Here is a 21,225-nt window from a genome sequence, read left to right as displayed (position 1 = left end):
CCATATAAATATATACAACTTCAAGAAGTTCAACATGGGTCTGGATCTGAACCTCTTGAACGATAAAGATAGACATAAAAATAGACTAAAAATTAAATAGACTTGAATTGAAGGAGAGACCCAAAATTTTTCTAAGGACCAGAGAATATTCACACAGTGTTTGGAACAGACAAAAGCATTTACTAGCAGGTGTGGCTCTCAAAATATCCTGTTTCTACAACAGCAGCCAGGAACAGTTTGAATACTGTCTGTGTGAATGAGTCAATAAAGTGTATCCCCACTTCTATTCTCATGGTAGCCATTAATACCACCTGTATCCATAGTGACAGTGATAAAATACATTTTCATGGCCAAATTTTGACAGAATTCATCACTTCAGTTAACATATGAAAAGTGTGTACAGAATCATTACCCGGATTAACAGCTGTATTATGCCATTATCTAAATGCAGCTACAGAGGGTCACATGGACCGCTGAGCAACTACCCAGAACACCCAAGCACTTGCAAAACTTTAGCATTATAGTAGTGACTTCTGCACATGCAAGAACCACAAACCACTTGCTTATTTCATAACAAAATGTAAAAAACGAGTTCAATAACAGGTCATTCTCGCATTTTTGCAGGTAGTGAAATTAAAAAATTCAAAACTCTTTACTTGCATGTTGTTGTTGTTTTTTTAAAATGCAATGTCATGCACAAGACGGGAACCCAACATTTATAGACACCCATCTAGAGCATGTTTACATAGAAAACAATGGAAAAAGCAACAAAGTGAAATGCAATGTTCTGTGTGAATGGACCCCTAAGGAATTATTTACATATAACACCTTATGTTTAAAAACATAAGACCCTGGGTAGTGGAATGTGTTGCAGTTTTTTGTTTGCATGCGCAACAAAAAGATACAATGTGCACAAGCGCAATGATTAAACACATTTGTATAGTGAATGGAAAAGTGCTGCAGTGGAACGCCCCATATAGTTCCATGATAACCTACTGTTCAGTCAGTGAACTATTCATCTGAGTAAGTAAGTAAACTGTCTGAGTGGCAGAGTCATTAAAATGCACCAATTGAAAATTCCATTGGAAAATTGGTTCTTGTGCTGTGTGTTTGTTTTGGTGCGCTCTTAGTGAGGACGAAGTAATAGAACGTTTAAATCCAGACTGAAATCAATCTGATTTTGTGTGCAGGTCATGCATATCACAAGCGTTCCGGGGATACAATCATCTCTGGTTGCCGGGCAATGAGGCACAATGCAGTTCCCGTGACGACAGGGGCTGTAATCCCGTCTCCAGGCAGAGAGTTACTTGTCATGAATCAGAACTGTGGTATTTGAGATGAGATGACTCCCAGACACGCCCACTACCAAACAGCCCAGAGAGAGAGAGAGAGAGAGAGAGAGAGAGAGAGAGAGAGGTGGGCAAGACATATTATGATGACAGAATGAAAGAATAAAGGAGAGACAGGAGACATTTAAGGTATAAACGAGGAATATATCCAAGAGAGAGAGATGGAAACACATAAAAGTGGCTGATAACAGGAAAATCAATGAGTAGGGTTACATAGATTATCTTACACAGAATTTGCTTAATAATAACCCAATACTGTGTAGGTCATATAAATGCCTTAAACTCTATTCTTATCAGGTAAAGATCCTAAATGGTTTAAGTGAAACTTGATCAGCACACCCAATTCTTCAATTTCAGTCTTCTGGTGCCCAGTATTATTTATATACTATTACAGTATTTATTAAGAAGTATGTTTTGTTTGCCTGCTTGCTTGTGTTCACTGAGTGTATATATATCACAGAAATAATAAAACTCATGACGTTACAGTAACGTTTTGAATGATGAAACATGAAGACAAACACACAACTGTGACAATATATGGTTTATCTGTGTTTTTCAAGCCATCAATGGTATTTTTATAATAATTAAGTTTATTTATTATCCACTGCTAATCGACATGCACATTATAAGTGGGGGGCACTTCACAGGTGCACAAACTGCCAATTCAGAGAGAAAGAAAACATGCTAATTATTTAAATGCACAACCCCCAAAAAAATGCAATTCAATTGAATATATACATTTGTGCACTTAAATTTACATACCCCTTGCAGAATATGCTAAATGTTCATAGTTTTAACAAAATAAAAGCGATCATGAAAATTGCATGTTATTTTTTTTTAGTACTGTCTTGAATAAGATATTTCAATTGACAGATGTTTATATGTACCCTACAAGACAAAATAATAACGGAGTTTATAAAAATTACCCTGTTCAAACATTTACATACTCTTAAATCGCAATATTGTGTGTCATTTCCTGGATGATTCATACGGTTTTATTTTTTGTGATAGTTGTTCATGAGTCCCTTTGTTTGTGCCAGCTGTTCTTCAGAAAAATCCTCCAGTTCCTGGACATTCTTTGGTTTTCCAGCATCTTCTGCAAAACTGAACCCTTTCCAACAGTGACTATGATTTTGAGAACCATCTTTTCAAACTGAGGACAACTGAGGGACTCATACATAACAATTACAAAAGGTCAAAACATTTACTGATGCTCAAGAAGGCAACACAATGCATTAAGAGCTGAGGGGTGTAAACTTGAAAACTTTGAACTGAATGATCAGGGTAAATTGCCCATGTTTTGTCTTCTGGGAAACATGCATGGATTTATGTAGCTTCTGAGGTGCAGTACTAAATGAAAAAAATCTTAGATTTTAATCAAAATAAGAAAAATGTACACCTCTTCATCCTGTTCAAAAGTTTACACCCCCGGCTCTTAATGCATCGCATTGCCTTCTTGAGCATCAGTAAATGTTTTGACCTTTTTGTAATTGTTATGTACTGTATGAGTCCCTAAAATTGATGGATCTCAAAATCATATAGTCACTGCTGGAAAGTGGTCAAAAATGCAGAAGATGCTGGAGAACCAAAGTATGTGCAGGAGCTGAAGGATTTTTCAGAAGAACAGCGGGCAGTTTTACTGTTCAGGATAAACAAGGGACCCATGAATCATCCAGGAAATGACACACAGTATTAATATATGTAAACTTTTGAACGATGTCATCTTTATAAATTGAGTTATTATTTTGTCTTGTGGAGTATTTGTAAACATCCGTTATATGAAATGGCTCATGACAGTACTAAATGAAACAATAACATGCGATTTTCATTTATCGAGTTGATACCTCTTATTTTGTGAAAATTATTAACACTTTGCATATATTCTTCAAGAGGTATGTAAACTTATGAGTAACAACTGTATATTTGTTGGTTTATTTGTTTCATTTTTGTTATGTGCTTTTGTCTTTTGCTAATTACATTTATAATTTTTTATATTTCCAATTAGCTTTATTTTTATCATACATTTATTTAATTTTAATTAGTTGCTCACTCTACTGCAAAGGGAGGAGCAGGGAGTCATTAAAACAAGACAAGTGTTGATAAGAAATTATTGGAAAGAGGGAATGGAAGAGTGATGCAATGTTATAGACCAGCTGCAAAGTCTTAATGACCCTCACAAACATAAAGTACACAGCGAAGTACACTTTATATATGTGGAACATTCAAAGGGAATGTTCACACTTCACACACAACACTGTTTTTTGATTAGCCAATGAAAACATTCACTAGATGGACTTCTGTCAACTATAGTGTGTATCTATTTTTTTTCATATATATTTTTTTTTTTCACATTGGATACAGTGGATAAATGCATGTGCATAAATGTCAATGGGCCAATCAGATAAATCTAGGGGTGGGATAGGCATCTCATATATTTATAAGCATATGTACACATTTATAGGCAAGCATATTAAATACTGATATTCGCAATAGTGTGTAGGATATAATAAACATGTCTTTTTTAAAAGTACATTGAACTCCATCTGCTTTAACTGCATTAACGCATCCTGAACAGCCCCTAACAACTAAGAAAAAAATGCTGTAAACATCAATCCAAATATCACAGCGAATGATGTCATTGGGAAAATGTGACATTACATCACTGCACTCTGTTCGACTGGAATATCATGTGTGTGTGCAGCTGGATCGTCACTTTACATGTGGACTGGGACAAAAAAAATGTATGGGTGGCCCCAATAAGTACCAAGGGACAGGGGCTTTTAAAGTGAGGGTCCAAAGAAAAATTTAAAAAAAAAACAAAAAAAGGGAAAAAAAAATGAGTAAATAAATAAATACATTTTCAATTAAAAAAATTAAAACTATTTAAAATAAGTAAATAAAAAAATAATACTTCTAACAGTACAGTACTACGAGTAGGGGAAAAGAATTGGAAACTACATCTTTTCTGAATAATGTTTTACACATATTTATAATAATATATTTTTATAATTTAGAATATATAATATATTATAATTTATAAAAATATATAATTATTATATAATAATTTGATAATATATATAATTTTGAGTCTGTATTTCAAAATTCGGACTGTTTTCCTGTAATTCTGAGATTATATTAAAATAGGTAAATGTTATAGGTTTAAATAGTATTTCATGCTGTAACTGCAGGGCTAATACAATACGTCCCCTATAAATTGCATATGTGATTACATAAACCTATTGTTTAAATAAAATATATGCTTTAAAAGTAGGGTAATCATAGCAGGTTTCATCTATAGTGTGTCCTTCTAAACGTCTCCGTTTAGCTTCAAATGGCGTCTTTGACAACAGTATCCTATAAAAATTATTTCCATGACATCCAAAAGCACAATACCTTTTTCCTCTTATTTCATGGATTTTACCCGTTTCCCTCCACTTGTTCCCAGTGTTTTTCTGGGTCTGTCTATGTCCTTTCTAGGTCTGCTTATGGTTCGTTATACAATAAACTATATAGATGTCTTTTAAATTTAGGATGGGGGTCTCTCGCATTAGAATGATCATATTTAGGGGCTGTGGTATATTAAAGATTTAAAACCCCTGCCATAAAGGACCTCAGTGAGACCATTCTGTATGAGTGTGGACCTGTGAAGGTCTTCCCCTGACGTGTCACAGACGTCGCCACAAGCTCTTACCGCAACCACAGACTGCTCTGAACATCGCTGAGGTCTGTGTTTTTTTTTTTTAAGAATGAACAGAAAGGTGAAGCGGAAGGTAAGCTGGCACTGCACGACTAGCCAGCCTGCAATTATGCGTATAAATATCTTTGGCGCGTCTTAGGAGACAGCTGAATCTGCACTGACGCTGAGGGGAGAAGACAGGGTCTCCTCCCAAATGGACAGGGAGGTCATATCAGATTTAGGTGTATAGGTTATTACACCCTTGGACTACTGTTTCCAGCACTGTCGTCTGGATGGGCCGGATTGGGTTCCCGAACTCTCTCTCTCTCTCTCTCTCTCTAAAACCAAATGCACACACACACAAACACTCTGTTTGTCATTCAGTTGAACAGTACTCGGGTGGAAAAAAAAGTTCAAGGCTTAGTTCACCCAGAAATCAAAATTCCACCATTACACCCTCATGACGTCACGACCTGTATGACCTTTTTTTTTCTTTGGAGCATAAAACAAGATGTTTATGTGTTTTTGTCCAATGGAAGCCAGCGGTCAATAAAACTGTTTGGTTACCAACTTCAAAATTTCTTGTGTTCCACAGAAAAATGAAGTCATACAGGTACGATATAAGTGTGAGTAAATGACAGAATTCTTTTCTTTTTTGGGGGGCAAACAATAAGTTTCAGCATGCTCAGTTCTTGTTTTTATTTTGAAAAACCTATTTTGTGTTTGTAGCATAAAATTACATTTACATCCACTGATTTCGGACTGTTAAAAAATATTGTCAATAAAAAATTATCAGAATATGACTTAGCCAATTTATTACACAAAAACATCTAAAGCAACTACCACAGACATCATAGGCTAAATGTATGGAGTTTGTGTATACAAAAAAAAAAAAAAAATGAAGCTCACAGCAGTGTAAAAAAAGCAAAGAAACAAATTTGATCTACAGTATCACAGAGTGGACTGTCCGTCTCAAAGGTGCACAAAATCAGACTGGAACTGCAAATGGCAGCCACTGGGGGGAGACAGCTTTAATTTGGCTACTTGAAACTGACTTTGAAGTACTCTGACTCCAGGGTCAATCTCTTTGGAGTAACCCAGGGGTCAGGTGGATTCAATAACTCTCCCATATCTAAATCACCCCTAACCGGGGTTTGTACAAAATCCCATTTATTAACTCTTGCAAGATCAATGAACATGATTTTACTGGGATATCCTGAAAATTACATTTTGTACGACCTGTCATTTGAATTTAATTATTTCCCTATTCATTAACCTACTTAAAAAAAAAAAAAAAAGACCATGCATTGGGGGTGTCTCCAAAATGTTCTGACTTGCAGTAAAGACACTTTTGCTCCATTAAAACAGCTTTACATGTAGGACTATAATGAGAGATTACCCAACAAACATCAACCACCCTTTTGATTTATAGAAATGACTTGACTTGCATTGCTTCTCAATTAACAAACTGAACAGGTCGGTACTGCAGATTACCCAGAGGTTCCTGCAGGGTGTAAACACTAATGAAGCCAATCAAATATTTTAATTTTCCTCTGAGGTGTTTGTCAATATTAAACATGAATCGTGAATATTAATCAGTTTATAATTGGCTGAAGTGTGCTCGAGAAGTTAATGTCAGTCACAGTCAATGCCAACAATATTACTACAAAATTTGATTACACACACAGCCTTTGATAACAAAAATAAAAATCATGGGGTTTCATCCCCCTTTTAATGGTTGATAAGACATCAAAAATGTGTGATTATATGGCTGGTTGTATGTTATTTTTTTGCATTTACCATTGTTTCTAGTCTGTCATGCATGACCCTAGAACAGACCTGCAACCCATTTTTTGGGTTGTGACCATAGACAATAGGTTGTGACCCACCGTTTGAGAAACTTTGCTCTGTATTGCATGCTGTAGTGGGATTATTCTGGATTTGTGATAATCCCCATACTGAGCTCACACCAGTCAAATTAATCCCATTGGATAACAATGTTGGCTTCAGCTGTATCAACTCTTAAAAGCCAGGAGGGAATTTTACTTAAGCACAAGAACCTTCGTGATGTCAAAAGTTACTTTTTATACTTAACTTGTATTCTGTAATTGATGGATAATGTTTTGTTTTTGTTTTTTTACTTTTATTTGGGGGGGGGGGGTCACATTTTCATTCAAACCTATCACAGATGGGAACACTCTTGTATGGCCACAATGTTACCTCTCAGACAGAAGTTACTTCTCAGGGTTACTGTTTTTCTATTACACATTTACTGTAATGTCGAAAACGTTTTTACGATTTTTGACTCTATTACAGTGCATCTTTCATTACTTTTCTCGAAGCTGATCAAGATTCTGGAAACACGTATACACTGTAAAAAAATAAAAATATTAAAACACTCGGCCATTGCTAGTGGGGTGAAAGGTGGTGACGATTATAGGGGCCCACAGCTGTGGAGGGCCCCCACGGCGATTTCAACCGACTGCCTGAGACCAGCCTAAAAAGAAGCTCTGAGCTCAAGAGATTTTAAAGCATTCAAGCACAAGACACAAGAATTCAAAGAGTACTCATGCGCTGTGTTTGGTGATCACACAAAAGGCAGATGTCGAAAACCGAACTGAGTTCTCCTTCGCATCCTCCTGCGCCTGAACAAACAAATACACCTCACCAATTTAAACATGCAAATACAAAAAGAAGTGAAAGAGCTTAATTCAGGACCCGTGCCCTGTGTTCTGAGCCGCGTCTCACAGACCTTAAACACAGAATTGAGTTTTGCCTCTTCTTGCTCTTGAACCAACATTAATATATATACACATAAGTTATATACATATATACATAAACTATGCTGAAATACCCCTCTTGGTGAGTATCCTCGAAATACTGTTGGTTAAGTGAACGTAAACAGTTGAGAAAGAAATCTGATTTGTATCATTATATTGGATGCATTTTCTCTTAAAGTGACCACTCCTTACCAGCTGCCGTTGGGGTTCTTATTGTTAATATAAAAAATTAAAACAGAGAAAATCACTTGCTGCTCATTACTGACTTACTTTGAAATTTTAAGAAGAATTAATCTATATTTAATTTATTTTTTGAAGACTATGCAATGACATTTTACATTTTATTATTCGATTTCTGTATACTCTAAAATATGCTGTTTTTTCAACCCAGCTTTGGGTCAAATATGGACTAACCCAACTATTGAGTTACATTTTTTACTTTAAATTTTAACCCAAGAGATGGGTTAGACAATATTTGCCAACATTTTTTAGAGTGTACCTGGACATACAAACATGAAAAAATTAAACATTGCTTAATTTGTATCTTTGTTCTATTTATTTATTTGTGCTATCTACACAATTTCTAACAGAGCACACAGGGTACAACCTGCACTGGGGCCCCATAAACCCCAGACATGGCCGTGAATACAGTTAATAATTTTAAAGGAAAACTAAGGTAAAAACATGTTAATTGGTTCAGTTTTCTTATATACAGTGAAAAACTGTAAAATGACCTTTCATGTAATTTTACAAATTTAAAAAAAAAAAAAAAAAAAAATCATCTTATTTTTAACAGCGAAAAAACGGAAATTGAATTTTTTTCAAAAATCCCTCTGTAACACTTCACATTTGTTGATTTTTATGTTGAATCTTGTCAAATGAATGTTTATTGCTTTATTTTAGTGCCATGAGTGTTACCATAATATAGTTTTGTAATTGTCCAAATGAAATATATTAACGGTCTCTATTATACAGCTAATCTGACAGATGCCCTCATCATCATATATAAAGGTACTTCCAACAACTCTTCATTTCAGGATCGATGAAACTCTCCTTCTTCTGTTAGGTCTTCCAGAGAATTTCCAGATCATTCCACACCCACTTCATGCTGTGTCTGGGTTTTTGATATCAGACTAGGCTGAAGCTGCTTATCCAGTGCATAAACCAGGAACCAAACCAGCCTTAGAAATTGTTTCTTGAGTAGTATTATATCTCTGATATGCCAGCCGCTCCTCTACCTTATTCTGTTCAAAACCTTCATGTGTAGCATAAAGTTCTGGTCATTTGTCAACAAACATCTCCACAGGTTAAATAAAAAAGGATTTTAACCACATCTACAAATCCTCCACTCAGTCTTTCTAATCACTCAATAAAATTATACCAATGCCTAAATAATCAACCATCTACTGTTTGATTCCTGCTGCTCTACTTGTTGGGTATCCACGTTCAATTCAACTATCCTTCTTTATTTGCTGCAGTACAGTGTTTGCTCACTGCTTCATTTGTCTTTTTTATCTAATCTTTGTCATTCTTAGAAATGTTGTCACTTATGATTAATTAACCAATTAAAGCTGTAATTATCACATAATTAAGAGGTCCGTTTTGCTCCATAAAATAAACTTTAATCCAACCAAAACTTCACAAGCAACATGTGTCTTTCTATAGAGTATAGGATAACATAACCAAGACTAAGCTACTGTGGTATAGAAAGTTCCTGTTCAACCATAGTATCTAGTTTGTGGTATAATGGTAAACCTCAGTGCATAAAGAAACTGTAAACTGTGGTACATATGTAAAATAAAGAGATGATGCTATGGCGGATGTACTGAGCATTTCAGAGAAAATATTGAATTTTTAAAGCACTATCTCCACCTGTGATTGTAAAACGAATGTTTATTTTTCATGAACCAGTGACGGATTCGGCATCCAGCTGTTTTACATCTACTTTTAATTCCTTTTGTAATACTTCTCTCTCATAGAAATCCCATAAGTATCTTTTTGAAATGGAGACACACTAACACACGCATTCACTCTCTCACACACACTTCAGCGGATACAATACACACACAAAATAAACAACCAGGGATTACAATGAGAACAGAAAAGGCTGATGTTGTCTCATGACCACACTTTTTCCACCAGGCATTTCCCAAGAGATGTAAATTCCATCCTCTAATCTTATTTGTCATTGCATATTAGAGCCTTACTTGTGTTTACAAACCATATTCCTCCGCACTTGATACACAAGGCTAAGAGCTATGGAATCAAATCGGAGTGAAAGCCAATCCACGCTGGAGAAAACACAGTTTGGCTTGTTAGAGAAACAGGCTGAAGCACCTCCTCTAGTATCAAGAGGGGTAACAGTATCCCTGCTAGAATGTAACTGTTTATCATGGACTAATGTTCGGCAGGGGCTGCCAGAGCTGTGTGTGCTAAACAATGCACTCATTCAGGCTGTCGTGCATCTGCTAGTGATCTGGGACGGGACGTCGATACACTCTCAAGGACGACGGCCTCTGGTCCGATCCAGAGGAGAGAGGATTTCTTGTGCCATCCTACCCTACAAGTGCCATGTTTGAGAGCCAATTCAACAGTGGGTTGGAGATGGAGAAAACAAGAAAGATGCAAACAGAGATTGATTTATTGAGGGTTAAACATACAAATAATTCTTTCTTACAACAACAACACACACACACAAACAACTACAAAAAAACTGTCTTATGTGACTTTCATCTCCATCTTTACACTGCATTAACTCTTTCTGTGCAGACTTTTAAGCTCCATCTTCCTCACAGAACCCCAGGTGCACCTCTGTGCACTCCAAGATGTCCCCAAAGTCGTTCTGAAATACAGTAGTAGGTTGGGACTCCAAAAATGGGTTGCAGGATAGTTGGTAAAAAATAATGTTAAATGCACGTAATAAAATTAAATGAAACTCATGACAGCAAAATAAAAAGAAAATATGTTTTGTTGTTGGTGCCAAATGTCATGTTTCTTTAAAAATAATAATAATGAAATTATGAGAGTAGTAACAGTTTTAAAAAAAAAATACCCCATACAATCTAAATTTTGGGGACACCGTTTTAGTGGGACACCCATTAATTTTTGTATGACGGCATAAATCTCTTTCTCTTACATGTAACACATTTGTTTTGCCCCTGTAAAGTCTTTGTCTGTCACTCACTCACTTACTCACTCACACACACACACACACACACCTTCAGAGTGGGTTTTAATTACCTGCAGATATTTTTCTCATAAACACTAACACCTATTACGATAATCCCACCCATTCACAGATGTTTAATTAAAAAGAAATGATTAGGACCCCTTGACTGTTTTATTTTCATTAATTTTCTCGTATGACAATATCAAGCACCCCCTGCGGAGTGCTGATAACGCGCGCGGGGTGAGCTATAACACAGCAGACAACGGCGTCCTATTCACTCCTGTCGCGCGACAACCTCCGCCACGCGTGGAGTGCTGAGTGAAAACCGATCTGTGGAAAATTGGGGAGGAAATAGCCTTCCCGGGATCAGCGTGGCCGTATAGAGTTACGGTGGAGGCCCCTCCCCCTGTCTGGCTCGCTCTTTTTTCTCAACCTCTCGGTTGGCTTTCGGAGAGGGCTCGATCCTGCTCACACTCAGACCGCTGAGGAATAGCAGGCAGAAGATGGCTGACTCGCCCGGGCACGGTGAGCCCCCGACAGCAGCAGCATCAACTTCACTGGGGCTTCTCGCGCGCCTGCCATTCGCTGCCACTCCGCAACTCTGAAACGGCCCCGCCTCGCTCCGTGCCGTGCGCCCGCGGGGTTAGACCCCCAAATATTGACAGAGATTAAAGAAAACATGGCTGAGATGGAGAAAGAGGGCAGACCTCCGGAAAACAAGAGGAGCAGAAAGCCAGCTCACCCCGTGAAGAGGGAAATTAATGCAGAGATGAAGGTAGGTTGTGCGCGCTCTCTCTCTCACTGGCGCCCATAAAGGCTTGTCATTTTTGGATGCGTTGAGCGCACCGCCGCTCCGCCCTCGGACTGAATATAGAGAACTGATTCATTCAAGCGCTGTGTGTTTGGGGTTAATCAGCTTTTTTTCTTTCTTTCTGGGTTGCAGAACAGGTCGGCATTATTTTCCTCCAGTTTCTTTTTTGAGCTTAATTCACACACCTTCCAAACAACTCTAGTCTTGCTTCCAGTGCTGAGATGATATGTTTTGTTAACATTGCGCCATGGATTTTATATAAACATATTTATATGTGTTTCTATGTCATATGCGCGTAAAGTATAAAATGTCCAGTCACACCACGAGATGGTTTAGAGTGAAATCCTCTTGTTGGCTTCACTGTAGTTGATGGAAAATCCAGTGCGTCAGTCTCCGCGTCAAACGGCTGCGTTACTACTACTACTAGCGCGTTACTATCACTCTGCTAAACAACACAGCAGCACCAGAACAGAGTAAAATTCAATAATGAAACGGAAAGCATGTTGGAAGGGTACAGCTGTCCAGCTGTTCTCTGATGGGAAGCGCTGGTACCTCCAGATGTTCATCTGTTCAGCACTGACTGAGCGCTGTCTGCTCGTGACAAATGCACATTTAAAAAGCCTTTTCGGGGTAGCCTATTAGGTATATGCAGTCATAGTTTTGTTTATTCGAGAACTAGGAGATTATTTGACTTTTTGGTTCTGTTTGAGGAAAGCATGCGTTAGTATATTTTGAATGCGCACACAGGCGCTTTGTCTCCTGGTTTTATGAAGCTCATTGTCTGAAGCGTTTGCATCAGCTGCCATGTAGCCTAATGTTTTGGAAACGTCAGAATTGATCTGTGCTCTTTATCAGATCAAGTTACATTTATTCTGATAGCAAAATCGTGGTATACAGGGACGCATTTCATTGGTCTGATAACGTGTTTAGGTCAGTTTAATCGCCTGTGTGGCTTTGGTGAATTTGCTCCGTTCGCTTTTTTTCTTGTCAGTGATTATTTTGACGGAACCTGCACGAGGCTCACCGGTCCGCCGGGGCTCTAAATTTGACAGATATTGATCGACCTGTAGCGGAGATACACGCGTGCGTCTCCCCTAACGGCACCGATCTTTCAGTTTGACGTAACTCACACACACAAGAGAGGGATGCAATGCTGCCCTTGCAGAAACTGACTTAATCTGAGGTGTGAATTATTTGGGGTTGGGGGGGGGGGGGGCTGAACCCTCTTAATTATTCAGTCATTATTTAAAAATAGTGTGTATATTGTAGTCATGTTAAGTGTTTAATTTACAATGATCATACTTCAGGTTATTCTATTTGACTTCACATAACCTTGCATTTTCATTTTTAAACTAGACATCAGGGTCTACAGAGGTCCTCACTGTGATGTCAAAATGACAACAAAACCGTTGCAAAACTGATTTCGATGTTGGTTACATCCCCGATTTTGATTTGGCTGACAAATGTTTTAAAAATATAACTTAATAAAACAAAACCACTTCTTTCTTTGATGGAAATGATAATAAAAAAGAACGAAAATTTAGTTTCAAGAATTTCATCTTTTTCATAACACCTTTTTTCCGGCCTCCTGACAATCACATCACGTAGGTGTTTTTGAACATCAAAATAAATGTTCATTTAGAAATGGTAAAATATTCATCATCATCATCATCATCAAACAAAAGTTTATTATCTGTGTGAATATTACTTGCAATTGTAGTGAATTTAGAAAAATTGAATAGATCTGGGGGGAAAAAAAGTTTTGAGGACGATTTATTAATCAATGAATTGACGTGAAAATACATTGCTGCCTAAGTTTACATTGTCTTTCACACTGCTGACCTTTCCTTTAATAAGGAATCAATTTTTGTATAGTCAGTTTATGACAGAAAGAGAATGGAATAAATACCTTGCTTCTCGAATGGTGTGAGACTTCCATTTACTGAAAAATTTTTTAGCTTGTATTCCATTAGATCCTTTCTCTTCTCTTACTAAAATTAGAATAAAAGCCTGGATACAGTACATATACAGTATACAGTATATATATACAGTACATTATAAGTTAAAAGATTTGGCATTCTGTCAGTTTGGAGAGCTTGAGAAAGAAACTCATCTCAAGTTGTTATATACCCTTTTAGGTTACTAAATAGGAGATTAAAATGTGGCAAGAATAAATGTGGATTTGGGCAGTTGAAGGATGCTGGAAGAACTGCCACCTGAGTGAAGTAAGCTGAGACGTATACAACGCATGATAAACACTGCTTATAACAGCTTGTGCACTGCTCGTCTTTAATCTGAGTTTAGTGACAAATTCAGCGATTTCTCAGAATACTTTAAGTCTGTCACACACTGTTTAGTCTTTATTTTCCTCTGTAATTTACTATGCTCATCTCCAAAGGTCTGTGGTGAGTGTTGGTCTTGTAAAGGTGTTGTGTGTATACCCTTCAGGCAAAAGTCTGTCATTTTATCCGTAGAGCAGTCATTTTTCCACAGGTCTGTGGATAAAGTTGACCTGCCCTACCACAATTTATCCCACCCAAACTCTCCAGTCAGCAGACAGCATCCAGCAGCAAATCACCTTGGGATTATTTTTGTGTGTGTGTGTATATATATATATATATATATATATATATATATATATATATATATATATATATATATCTTACAGACCGCCTATAATATGCACGAAAAATAAAATTACACCTATATAACAGTTTTTTTTTTTTTTACATATATAAATATAAATATTTCACATCATTGACTGTAACAAAAAAAGACAACATACTAAATACACCATAATAAAACATTGCAGCTGATCAGCCTTTAACTTCTTTGGTAACAACAGCAAATTAGCTGAGCATGTAAATGGGTGGTGCTACGGTTTATACACAGTTTTATATTGTTTTGGGATTTATATTGTATTAGCCCACTAGTCCACCCTTAATCCAGCAGTGTATTTATAGTGGACTTAGGCAGAGCACTTCACTTTGATATGCTTCATCATGGGAACTTTTCAAATAATTGACAGATGATGATTAGAATTGCCTCAGCTATCCTGAAATGCACAGGTGTTTTTCACAGACCACCCACATCAATTTTTTTCACCCTGCAATCTCTCTGATAGGATTCCACAAATTAAATTGGCTCTTTCCACAAAAATGAAGTGTATTTTGAAGCAGTTGATGTGATGAAGTGTGAGACTGTGATCTTATATGTACACTAATACTTGTCATATGTCAAGCCAACCAATTAATTTTAATGTTCTGTTTTTAAACGTTCAGAGTGTAGCTAAAACATTTACATATTTTTGCATGAAAGATAATTGAATAGATAACCCTAGAAAAATATTATTTAAAAAAAAATCCCTATACAAGCAAAGCTATATATCCTCTGAGAAATTAAGTATTCCAAAAGGGCTTTTTTTCAGCATTTTCATTAAATGAGCGAACAGTTCTTAAAAGAACCATTTAGCATGCAGAACATTTTGAATAACCTGAAGAATCTTTTGTGTAATGGGTTTCCATGGATATAAAAGGTTCTTCAGGAACTACAAAAACCAATAATGAACCTTTATTTTTAAGAGTGCATAATTCAAAATAGTGGTCCATTAATATTGGTCTTTCAAAGATTTTTAAATTATTAGTTTTAGTTTCCCTTATCCTGGATATGCAGTTGCATCCATACAACAACATCCCATACATCTTCACCAGACACATGCAGGTGCCCTAGATACCCCATACAGTTACCACAGATAGACCACAGAGACGCTGGCACAGCTGAGGGCGGTGGTCTCATGCATATGCAAATGGCGCAGATGAACAATGTGCGTGTGTCACGGCCCCATGTAACATGAAAAACAGGAATCAGCAAAGCCATGGAGACAAGACAAAACTTTTCCCCCAACATTTGCGTCAACAAACACAGATCAGGTTCTGTGGAATCAAAGCTAAATTTGATATGTGGTGTAAAGTAACAAGAGGAGGGTTTTGAGCAATGGTCTGTTTGAGGGGTCTGAGATACATATGCGAACAGGTGTGGGTAAAAGGGGAGGGGGTGATTACAGCAAGGTTGAATACTTCCATCCCAGCTGTATTATCAAAAGTGTCTGCATGGCTTTCACTCATTTTTTTCATGAGTTCATGCTTTCTACTGTGAGCTCTACACTCTCAGAATTTTTTTTTTTTTTTTTTACAAAGTTGTCACTGGTACCCTTATAAAAGGTACTAATATGTACCATTAAGGAGTTAATAAAGTATCTTTTGTACCTTAGGATAACACCCCAGTGACAGCTTTTTCCTGAAAGTATATGTGTATATATATTTATTTACTAAATTGTGTGTGTGTGTGTGTGTGTGTGTGTAAATAACTCCCAAAATGCACAAACAACAAAGAAAGCATACTGTAACACATAAAGAGCGTGTGTGTACAAACATAATCTGCGTTTTACTCTGCACTTCTCTCTTATTGCCTCAGTTAGAACTTGAGACCTGAGCATTATGAATTTCTCCCTCTCACGTATCAGATTTCCACCAACAGACACACACACACACACACACACACACACACACACACACACACCCTGCCTATGAGGAGTCCCTCGCTTTTGGTGCTGTTTAAAACAATTCTTTGTTTAATTTTTCTCTTACTTACAAGAAATGAGACCATTGGAAAATGGCAAAAGGAAAGAACCAGAGAGATACGGTAGATTGTGCACAGTGTGGCCTTATTATACCACTGAGAGAGATACACAGAAGAGATGTCTGACAGTGTGGCCTTCATCTCTGTCTGCTTTCATGTGTAGCATGGTAAAATAAGCCCCATGTTGGTGATTGCCCAGACGGAGAGGGGGATGAGAGAGAGGGAGAGGAGAAAGGAATGTATATAGCAATAGACAGCCTAAGCTGTAAAAACTGAAAGCTGAGAATACAGGGCGGATCGGATATCAAGGAAGGTAGATGGAAATGAAAGCAGAGCATAGTGGTGGTGGTTGGAGAAAGAAAGAGAGAGAGAAAAAGAAAGTGATATTCAGTATGAGAGAGGGAGAAGAGAAAAAAGCAAGAAGGGAATGGAAAAGTGGGTTGGGAGGAGAGGAAAGAAAGAAAGAAAGAAAGAAAGAAAGAAAGAGAGAGAGAGATGTGGGGGTGGGGAGTGGGGGTCAGGAGGAAAGTTGGTGAAAGGAGGAGGGAATTTTATCATGGTGTACAGTGACCTACTCTTGTTACTGCGCGTAGGGTGTCCGATTCCCCCCGCCGTCACAATCACGGCAAACAGAGAGGGAAGGCGGCAGAGAGGGAATGAGATTTGCTGCCTCGTATCTTGTAACTTTTCTCATTTATGTTTCAGTCTACCATGAAAATCATTCTCTCCAAACCTTTTCCAATTTCATTTAGCCTCTATAAGACAGGAAGCATAGTATTTTTCTCTATCAACATTTTTTTCATAGTGATAGTGATTTTTGGTTTTATCAGAGCTTATTAATTAGCTTAATTATGGGGCAGCCTTGAGAGGGGAGGAGTGCAGGGAATTTCAGATTGCAATTATGTGTATGGAGTAACATTTAGTGCAGAACTCAAGCTGATCGGCAGCACTTATTGAAGACTAATACACAGCAGTGATGCACATGATGTTTTAAATTGTCGGTTTTCCTCTGCGCTTTGTAACTATGTTTTCTAAACTTGTTTTGCAATGGTTACATGTGCATACATTTGTATAAAATAAGGAAAACACTAAGTTTTAAAGTCTGGATTAGCTTTAGTTTATTTTGCTTTAAAAACTTGGCTCCATTTTTAATAGTGTTTAAATTAGAGATGCACAAACTAGGGCCTGCGGGCTAAAGTTGGCCCATGATGATGAGCTTTGAATTGGCCCACCATTCACACTGTAAATTTTTGGGACTGACAACCATATTTTCTTTACAGGTGTGAGTCTCGAAGTGTCCCATTCACACAGCAGCTTACAGTTGCGTTTGGAACACGGTCTGTATGAATGTGCAAAGGGAGTCAAGCCCGTATACGTTCCATAGCAACAGTGACCAAAGTAAAATCAAAGATGGCGACGTCATGTCCATAATACGGAAAGTTGTATCACTTCTGACATGACAAGATTTCAATCGAGCTGCGAGTTCTTTCGTCAAATTTTCATAAACTGACAGCAGCTTTTATATTTGGATAGAGCGGAGCATTTGAATCGCGAGCAGAACACAAAATTAACGGGATCTAAATCTTACAGATGACACACAGCTCATTTCTCTGTCACTGTTTGTTAGCGAAAACACACATGAAAACATGTAACACACGGTGTGAGTTTGATTACAGACTGCGGTTGTCAATATAAACAAATAAATAACCAAACTGTGTGTGAACAATTGTTTTAAGGACTCAAATACAGGACTGGCAACCTTATTCTGCTGGTGTGTGAACGTGGCATATGACTAGAGGAAGGGAAAAAATAAATATAGAATTCAAATGTATTTGAAATAGTAAACAAATTGTAAAAAAAAAAGTTTTTTTCTTCTTCTTCAATTTAATACATTTTAATATACTATAGTAAAAATATTGGAAAATTTACATTTACCTCAATCAATTGTTTAAAACTTGTTTGTATAAATGTGTCTATTTTAATAATAAAGAATCACTGTGCCCCAGCCAAATGTGACCTCACCTTTCACCCTCTGATGAATACGTGTGACCCCTTGTTAACACTGTGAGACAGGTGAGCCCTCTTGAACTTTTGGTCCCCTCTAAACTCTGCTCAGCTGGTGTCCCCAGACAATCAGAACTCTAGAAGTGCCCAAAAACACTTTAGAGCACAGCTCAGGTGATTCTAGATTGATCCATGCTGTGCTGATACAGTCTAGTAGGGTTTCCTGTGGACAGAGTGTGATTACTGCATTGTGACTGACCTTGTGAACTCAATCCTGAAACAGAATCCTCACCTTACAGACCAGAGGCTGGACAGACACCTGTTGGCAGTACAGCAGAAGTGCAGGGAAGGAGTGGAGAAAAGGGCTGGAAATGTGCATGAGTGCTTTTGAATATGCTGTACAAGGATCCAGTAGTTATGAAGCATTATAACATGCAACATTGCATTAAAGTGAATCCCTCATTTAGCCTTTTTTAATTATATGTCTGTTTATTACAGTTTTTCTCAGTCGCTTTGGTACATTTCTCGAATCAAACTCAGAATTTGCAAAACATAAAGTGCATTTCTCAAAACAACTCGTACAAATAGCAAATCACCATGAATTACCTGCAAAAGCCAGTCTCCTGCTCAAAATCCTTAGTTCATCTCTCAAAAATAAATATCTGTGTCAATGAACATATCACTGCCATCAGAATGACAAGTCCTTGTGTCATAGTTTACGGATAAGACAGTCAAATTGCTTAGTCATGTTGTCAATATAACAGTTTACTCTGGAGGGATGATCTGATGTAAACCTCTGTATTGAACAATATGCCATATGCTTATGTATGCCATATATCCATTTCAAACATACACATTTACACATTACTGTATGTGGGATATTGATTGAAAGAGACTGGATAGAATTCCCAGTTACACCTTTACAAAGTCTGACCAAAAAAAAAAAAACTTTTACAATGTCATTGTGATATAGAAAAGGAAAAACAAATATGGACACAAATATGAAAATAAGTCCATTTTCAGAATGTGTAACTCTTGTGTTGTCCTCTGTCTACACAGTATAAGCTTTTCAACTGAAGATTCATGAGATGAACCTTTGAGCGATTTCAGAGAAAGGGTTTATCATTGGTTTATCATCTACATTCTCTTCATAAGTCAAGATTCACTTGGACAATTCATGCCAAATGTACAAAAAGTCTAATAATAATGTGTAAAAATAAATATAAAAAGTGTGCTAGGCAGTTTTTGACAACTAGATTAACCATTTTGCATTTAATGACTTATATGATGAACTAAAGACTAGATGTTTTGAAGGGTAAGACTGTTGCACAGAAAACTATGCAATACGTTTTGAGCAACATGACATGAGCAACTGATAATGTAGGAAACTGCCGATAAACATGCATAATCAATTGCATGAATGTACAAAAGCAATCGCAACTTGTTCAAAAGAATGAGAAACTGGTTTTATGATGTGTATAAATGACTAGATGATGTGGAGGTTGTACAAGTAGTTTTGAGAATTTCATCTCTGTTTTGAAAAATGCACCAAAGTGACTGAGAAAAACTGTAATGCAGTGCCATATTGTACAATGGAGAGTAAAGTTTTTAGAAAGTAAAGTTGAACGTTTACTGTGTTAAGTGTTAAGGCCTATACAAATCACATTAACCAAGCATGTATATATCCGAAAACACTAAATAATAGTATGCTGCTTGACTGTTACAGCTTTTCTCAATTGCTTTGGCACATTTTTCGAAACAGTCTTAACATTCTCTAAACTGTGAGTGCAAATGTCACAACTGTTTGCAGGAACTTCAAAACTTTATAGCATGTCTGCAAAATGTAGTTACTCACCCAAAACATTTAATTCATGCTTCAAAACCTAGTTATTGTGTCAATAATTTGGCCAAGGCCACCAAAATCTAAAGTATTTTTGTCATTGTGTGACCCACACTGGTCAAAATGTTTAGTTGTTTTTTCACCACCACAGTCAACCATGAAAATTAAGGGTTTACAGTTTTTCTCAGTCGCTTTGGTACATTTCTCTAATCATTCTTGAGATTTGCAAAACAGTAAGTGCATTTCTCAAAACAACTCGTACAGATATCAAAACACAATGGATGACCTGCAAAAGCCAGTCTCTTGCTCAAAATCCTTAGTTCATCTCTCAAAAATAAATATCTGTGTCAATGAACATGTCAGTGCCATCAGAATGTCAAGTCCTTGTGTCATAGTTTACGGATAAGACAGTCAAATTGCTTAGTCATGTTGTCAATTTAACAGTGGAGGGATGTTCTGATGTAAACTACTGTATTGAACAGTATGCCATATGCTTATGTATGCCATATATCCATTTCAAAACTACACATTTACACATTACTGTTTGTGGGATGTTGATTGAAAGAGACTGGATAGAATTCCCAGTTACACTTTTACTAGTGGTCTGACCAAAAAAATAAAAAAATAAAAAATACTTTTACAATGCCATTGTGATATAGAAAAGGAAATATGGGAACAAAGATGAAAATAATTCCATTTTCAGAATTTGTAACTCTTGTGTTGTCCTTTGTCTATACAGTATAAGCTTTCCTACTGAAGATTCATGAGATGAACCTTTGAGCTATTTCAGAGAAATGGTTTATCATTGGTTTATCATCTACATTCTCTTCATTAGTCAAGATTCACTTGCACAATTCATGCCAAATTGACAAAACATCTAATAATAGTGTGTAAAAATACAAATAAAAAGTGTGCTTGGCAGTTTATGACAACTAGATTAACCATTTTGCATTTAATG

General features: G+C 36.9%; 1 protein-coding gene across 2 annotated transcripts in view; it reads left to right on the top strand.

Annotated features, from left to right (window-relative positions):
- The first annotated feature begins 11,094 nt into the window (after positions 1 to 11,094).
- The window catches only part of LOC128026097 (sine oculis-binding protein homolog A-like), a 38,195-nt gene continuing 28,064 nt past the window's right edge, over positions 11,095 to 21,225 (top strand). For both annotated transcript variants that reach the window (XM_052612828.1, XM_052612827.1), the window contains exon 1: positions 11,095 to 11,749. In XM_052612828.1, the coding sequence (XP_052468788.1) occupies positions 11,654 to 11,749 (96 nt within the window). In that variant the 5' untranslated portion in view covers positions 11,095 to 11,653. The remainder of the gene's footprint in view (positions 11,750 to 21,225) is intronic.

The sequence above is a fragment of the Carassius gibelio genome, chromosome A13, assembly GCF_023724105.1.
Source record: "Carassius gibelio isolate Cgi1373 ecotype wild population from Czech Republic chromosome A13, carGib1.2-hapl.c, whole genome shotgun sequence".
Classification (NCBI taxonomy): Eukaryota; Metazoa; Chordata; class Actinopteri; order Cypriniformes; family Cyprinidae; genus Carassius; species Carassius gibelio.
This window is presented reverse-complemented; position numbering and strand designations above follow the sequence as displayed.